Below are 7,129 nucleotides of genomic sequence, written 5' to 3' on the forward strand. Positions count from 1 at the left end.
CACCCAATAGCAAGAAGCCTGGGCTTAAATATGAGATTCTTTAGTCCATTAGAACTGTACCAGTATGAGTCAGGAAAGGTTTGGAAGATATTTGAGAAGGACTCATTCCATGATATGTGCGTTATGTCTCAATTGTCATTAGTGTGGTTATAGCTTTATTTACACTTTCCCAAAATGTGGGTATCAATGGCATGGAAAACACTTGTTGCCCATTTCTAAGTGACCAGTGAGCTACCTCCCTCAGTCGCTGCAGTTCGTATTGTGTAGGTACACCCAGAGTAACACTGTGTATCATTCCCCACAACTGCAAGGCTTATCAATGAAAGGGCGCAGAGAAATGTGATTAAGCTTTGCAATCTTGTTTTGTAGATTATAAGTGGATTTTCCAATTACTGAGATTCAATTTGGAAAGCCTGTGGGTTCCTGGCTCTATAATAACAGGCATCTAATTTCAAAACTTACTTTCTAATCGAATCTTAACTCGTCTGATCCATTGGTAAATTCCCTAATGCAATAAGAGCTAAACATTATGGTTGCACCAGCTGAGCTTCTCTAAGTAATATCCTTCTACACAATTCTGACACTTTTACCTTTTGTATTAACCTACCAAGATACCTTGTGTGTGTTTTTGTGTGGATGCACATCATTATGTCCACCTCTGTTCTTGTGTAGATCCACTGACATTGTGTTTATGTGTGTGTGTGAGGAGTCATCAGCTTAGAAATGAAATATCTTAGTCTATGATAACCACTTTCCCTTCCAGCATAGCCTAGGTTAGATAGAGTTCACAGTTCCCTTTACATTGCCCAGTAACATGCTTGACAAACATTCCCAACTTGCATCAACGTGACACTTCTATTTCCAACACCATCTATCCTTGTACATATCCCAAGGTGTATTGCCCAATTAGTTCTGAATTGTAGTCAGACTTGTGTTCTGGACTTGCTTCCTCTGGGAACTGTACAAAGAGACTGCCCAAATTCATCTCACCATGGACCCTTAATAGCCATCTGACGGGAAAGCTTCATTCCATCTGCATGAACTGAATTGGAAGCCAGACTGCATACTTAATAAAACAGTGTGCACAGACAGTGTTAAATTTCAGTGCCACCGACCCCATTAACAACATACATTAAATTAGAGTATAAAAAAGGCCTGAATTTTGATCAAAAATGTATTTTAACGGTGTGGAGAGTTTAGGAAATGGGTTTTAGACATGTCCATTTTTCATCAGCATCTTACTTGCGACTGTTTCCATGGAACATTTTAATTTTCCAATTCCGTGCAAGGCGAATCGTAAAACCTATTTATGTTGGACACCTACACTGAAAATGCATTTGGAAAGAGGAATGGAGTATAATTTACCTATATTAATATTTGTCATACTTTCTTCAGGAATTAATATTTTTCACTGTCTCTTGTTAGAAACTTGAGCAACAACAAGGTCAGAGATATCCGGGAGGGAGCATTCGAAGGGGCTTCCGGAGTCTTGGAATTATTGCTGACAGGAAATGAACTGGAAATGGTCCATAGCCGAATGTTTGCTGGTCTCTCTGGACTTAAGATGCTGTAAGTAGAGAGCATTGATAATCTGCAGTATCTGGAGAGTGCCTGGTATCAGGACATCTGTCAGAGCAAATCTTTTTTATATACCAAAAGCCTCCAGTTTGTTGGATTTCTAATTTTAAGCTGTTCCTCAAACTGTTTACTTTGGATTTTTAGTGTACATCAACATAAACTATACCAGTGGATCACAGATGGTATTACTGATGGAAAGTAGCCAGATATAGTTACAACTTTGGATAGAATATTCCACCCAAAATATTATGGAAAGTGTGCTAGATAGGTCTTTACTCAAAATTCTGATTAAAACATTTGCATAATAAAAAACCTAAAATATTTACATTGATTCCAACAATTTTAGGACCATCTCCCATGTCCTTTCCCCAACCCTTGTTATCACATAGCCTGCTATTACATACAACCCATTGTTAGTCACTGATAGTCCCCATTGGTGATTATTATTCATTCTCCCAGGCTGATCGTCATCCACTCCTTTGTCTGTCCAACCGTTCTCTCTCACAAGCAAAAACTGAAAATGCTGGATAAGCTCAGCAAGTCTAGCAGCATCTGTGGCGAGGTTCTGAGGAAAGGTCACTCGACACGAAACGTTAACTGTGATTTCTCTCCACAGATGCTGCCAGACCTGCTGAGCTTTTCCATCAATTTCTGTTTTTGTTTCTGATTTACAGCATCCGCAGTTGTTTCAGTTTCTGTTCTTTTCTCTCTTTCTCTCTGTCTCCACCTATCATTTACTCTTTATCCCTGCCCCTGCCCTTTCTTCTACATTAAAACCAACGTTTTCATAACTAAAAGTTCGGAGTAAATTATTGCAGATGCTGGAATCTGTACTGAAAACAACAAATGCTGTAGATTACAGTGGGTCAGGCAGCATCAATGGAGAGAGAACAAGCTAACGTTTCAAGTCTAAATGACTCTTCCTGGCTACCAGCAGTTCTGAGGAAGGGTTACCAGACCTGAAACATTAACTCTGATTGCTCGACCTACTGAGTTTTTCCAGCAATTTCTGTTTTTGTTTCAGCATCCACAGTTCTTTTGGTTTTTATTTAATATTATGTATTTAGCGAAACAATGCAATCAGACAGTGTAAGAACTGTTCATTTTTTTTTCTCCATTCAAAAGTCAGCCTGCTTATGTTTTAAGAGCGGTCACCTTATGTGGTTTCATTAATACAGCTGACGATGTGTTTATCATCAACACAAAAGTATTTTGAAATAAGTTTGTGGTCCGCTGCCTGTGAGAAATCTAAGATCACTGAAAACAATTTTATATTAAAAAAAACAGCGCAACGCTCTTTAACAGTGTCCTTGGTTGTGCACCATTGGATTCTTAGTAAATGGTTTCTAAACTAAAGATCTTTAAAATTGTGTCTGTGTGCCGAAGAAACTGGACACAATTTAAAGAGATTTCTGAATCACTGGAATCTCTCAATTTTGACCAAGGGAAGAACCAGACTTGTTTCAGTGGTTGACAACATTTTTTTATCATCGTTTTGAGTATCAGTGGGTTTGACTAGATAGATGCTGCAATGTCCTCACCAACTCTTTTCCAGTAATGGGGCAGCACACAGTGACTCAGTGGTTAGCAAGGTCCAGGACTACATGCTGAGGGACACCCTAAATCTTGGGGCAGGTGCTGCCATGGCGCAATGGAGAGAAAGACCACTGTCTGAGGTCTCTGCGCTGACGTTAAGTGGGGGTCCGTTCAGTCATCCGACCCTCCTTGTGCCTCAAATGCATGTAAACATAGTCTTGTATGTGAAAGAGATGCCTTTGGTTTGTTTGGATAGAGTCAAACTCCGATGTTTGTTTGTTTCTACTGTACAGAATCAAACTGCATTTGTGACTCTGTACATCTACATGGGTATTTTTTGTGAATAAAGTATATTTCTAAAATAAACAAAGAACTGCTCCCTCACTGCGCCAGGGATCGGGATTCGATTTCATCTTTGGGTGACTGTCTGTGTGGAGTTTGCACATTCTCCCCATGTCTGCGTGGGTTTCCTCCGGGTGCTCCGGTTTCCTCCCACAGTACAAAGATCAGCAGGTTAGGTGGATAGGCCGTGCTAAATTGCCCCATGGTATCGAGGGATGTGCAGGCTGGGTGAATTAGCTGTGGGAAATCAAGGGCTACAGGGATACAGTAGGGGAGGGGAGTCTGGGTGGGATGGTCTTTGGAGGGTCAGTGTGGGCCGAATAGCCTGCTTCCACACTGTGGTGATTTTATGAATGTTTTGTCCCAAATCTTTGAAAGAGAACTGATGTTGATGTGATTATCAGGAGCTGAAGTGTTCCCTTTTCTTTCTCCTGACTGTGTTGCAGGATGCTGCGGAATAACCTGATCAGCTGTGTCAACAATGACACTTTCACTGGCCTTAGCTCTGTCCGGCTACTGTCTCTGTATGATAACCGGGTCACCACCATCACCCCTGGAGCTTTCAATACCCTCCATTCTCTCTCAACCATGTAAGTAGACAGAGAACTACCTGCTTTTATCTCAGCATTTCATTGAAGATTTACATCCATTGGCTGAAATCTGGATCAATTCAATCACTCCCGGTTCTATCACATACTGTTGAGTTTAACCTTTGCTTGCGTCATGAATCTACCTCCCTTCCAGTCTATCATTTCCAGCCATACCTGTACAGGTCATTCAATTTTAACTGTGGACTACAGTACTTGAATACATAATTAGCAAGCCCTAAGTTAAGGCTAACTCTTAGTATGAGGTTCTCTATGTTAAAAGTTTGGTAGGGTAGATTTAGGGAAGATTTTTCCACTTGTGGGAGAGTCCAGAACCAGGAACCATAAATATAAGATGGAACTTGCACATGTGGTGGTTGTATTGATATCCAGGTACCCAAATTATTACTCTCACATGCTAAGGTTTTCACTGTGAAAAATACATAGAAAGGTAAACGATGTACTTATAATAACTTCTATGGTTTTACTTTTCTGGATCAGCGGAGAAAATTCTTTCCATGTGCACATTGCAAATTTATTTCTCTGCGGAAGGATCTTTTCATTTTATTCATTTGTGTTATGAAAGTGTTGCTGACCAGATCAGCATTTGTTGCCCGTCTCTAATTACCCTGGACAAGGTGCTTTCTTGAACCTTACAGTTCGTGAGGTGTAGCGACACTCTGTGCTGTTAGGGAGGGAGTTCTATGATTTTGACCCAGGTGACAGTAAAGAAACTGTGCTGTAGTTGGAAAGGTCAGGATGGTGTATGCCTTAGAAGGGCACATGCAAAAGGGTTCTGGCAGTGCAGTGGTAATATCCCTACTTCCCAGGCCAGGAAGCCTGAGTTCAAGTACCACCTGCTCCAGAGGTGTGTAATGATATCTCTGAAAAGATTGATTACAAAATATCCTGAAGGGAACTTGGGACGTGATGGCTCTTCCAAGCCTCTGTGCCCTTATCATTTCACTGGCAGAGGTTGCATGTTTGAAAGGTTCAGTCAGAGGCAGCTCTGGAAATGCATTCTTCACTTGAGTAACGAGTACAAAGGTATATCTCATAAGAATATGTGAATTAGCAGTAGGAGTTTCGCTTTATGCCCCTTCAAGCCTGGTTCATCATCCCGTAAGATCATTATGGATCTGAATGCGGTCTGAACTCCACTGGCTCATCTTCACCTTGTTGATCTTTCGAGCTTAGCCTTAAAAATATTCAATGACCCGACCTCCACTGCTTTCTAGGGTACACAATTCCACAGACTAACTGATCCTCTGAGCAAAAGATGTCTCCTCATCTCAGTCTTAAATGAAATATCTTTATATTTCAACCTGCATCCCTTAGTTCTAAAAAAAACCCAAAAGGTGGAGCCATGATGCATTCAATGGATCAAAGTCAAAATTATCAGTGAGAAGATTCAGTTACTTCAGAGTGCTTTTTATAGGGTCCTTGCTCATTTTTATATGAAAGGTAGATTCACCGCGTGAAGGCATTATAATTGACAAGGTTATATGAATGCTTTCTCCAATCTCCATAGCAACCTTCTCGCCAATCCCTTCAACTGTAACTGTCACCTGGCCTGGTTGGGGCGGTGGCTGAGGAAGAGAAGGGTCGTCAGTGGGAACCCACGCTGTCAGAAGCCGTTCTTCCTCAAGGAGATCCCGATCCAAGATGTGGCAGTTCAGGATTTCACCTGTGACGGTAAGCAAAGAAAAGAAAACACAATTCGAACTGAAAATCACTGGCCTGGATCTTGACAGGTAGCGGACAGTTTGAAAGTTTGTGGATTGGAAGCATTGTGAAGAGAGCGATGTAGACTTTCAAAAAGGCAAGTTGTGTAGTGGGAAGACAGGTGGCAGATGAAGTTCAATGCAGAGAGGCGTGAGGTGATAGATTTCCGTAGAAAGCACATGGAGTCATAGGACATACAGCACAGAAACAGACCTTTCGGTCCAACCAGTCCATGCCAACCATAATCCCAAACTAAATTAGTCCCACCGGCCTGTTCCTGGCCCATATCCTTCCAAACCTTTCCTATTCATGTACTTTTAAATGTTGTAATTGTACCCCTTCTTCAGGAAGTTAATTCTACACACGAACCACCCTCTGTGTAAAAAAGTTGCCCCCCTATGTCTTTTTTTAAATCTTTGTCCTCTCACCTTAAAGCAGGTGGGACTAGTTTAGTTTGGGATTATGGTCAGCGTGGACTGGTTGGACTGAAGGGTCTGTTTCCATGCTGTATGACTCCTTAACTTAACTAGGGGAAAGACAACTATCATTAACCCTATCTGTACCCCTCATTATTTTATAAACTTATATGAGATCACCCTCCCACGCTTCTGTGAAAAAGGTCCAAGCCTATCCAGCCTTTCTTTATAACTCAAATCTTCCATACCTGGCAACGTCCTGGTAAATTGCTTCTGAACCCTCTCCAGCTTAATAGTATCCTTCCTATAACTGAGTGACCAGAACTGGACACAGTACTGCAGCACAGGCCTCACCAGTGTCCCGTACAACCTCAACATGACTTCCCAACTTCTATATTCAAAGGACTGAGCAATGGGACCTGTGTGTATACGTGCACAAATCAATGAAGATGGCAGGACAAGCAGAGAGAGCAGTTAACAAAGCATACTGTGTCTTCGGCATTGTTAACAGGGGTATGTCGCACAAGAGTAAGGAGGTGATGTTGAAGTTGTATATGATGTTAGCTGGAGTATAGTGTTTAGTCCTTGGATGTCAGCATATTGGAAACAGTGCAGAAGAGGTTTAGAGGAATGGTTCCAGGGATGGGAGACCTCAGTTATTACGATAGGTTTGAGAGGTTGTAACTTCTTAGAGAGGAGAAGGCTAAGAGGCGATCTAATAAATTTTCAAAATTATAAGGAGGTTGGTTAACGTAGATAGACTGAAACCTTTCCTGCTCGTGAACTTATCAAGGTTGAGATGACACAGAGTAAGGTGATTTGCAAAAGAAGAAGCAAGTGTGGGTAAAAGCTTTTTCACCCAGTGAGTAGTTAGGGACTGGAAAGCACTGCTTAGAAATTGGACAAAATCAGAAGTCACACAACACCATGTTATAGTCCAACAGG

General features: G+C 41.5%; 1 protein-coding gene across 1 annotated transcript in view; it reads left to right on the top strand.

Annotated features, from left to right (window-relative positions):
- LOC109911258 (slit homolog 3 protein-like) overlaps positions 1 to 7,129 on the top strand; it is a 614,108-nt gene that overhangs the window by 526,543 nt on the left and 80,436 nt on the right. The window contains exons 17-19 of the mRNA XM_048603610.1: positions 1,426 to 1,569; positions 3,903 to 4,046; positions 5,575 to 5,738. Of these exons, the coding sequence (XP_048459567.1) occupies positions 1,426 to 1,569; positions 3,903 to 4,046; positions 5,575 to 5,738 (452 nt within the window). The remainder of the gene's footprint in view (positions 1 to 1,425; positions 1,570 to 3,902; positions 4,047 to 5,574; positions 5,739 to 7,129) is intronic.

Source organism: Rhincodon typus, chromosome 12, assembly GCF_021869965.1.
Source record: "Rhincodon typus isolate 14 chromosome 12, sRhiTyp1.1, whole genome shotgun sequence".
NCBI classification, from domain to species: domain Eukaryota; kingdom Metazoa; phylum Chordata; class Chondrichthyes; order Orectolobiformes; family Rhincodontidae; genus Rhincodon; species Rhincodon typus.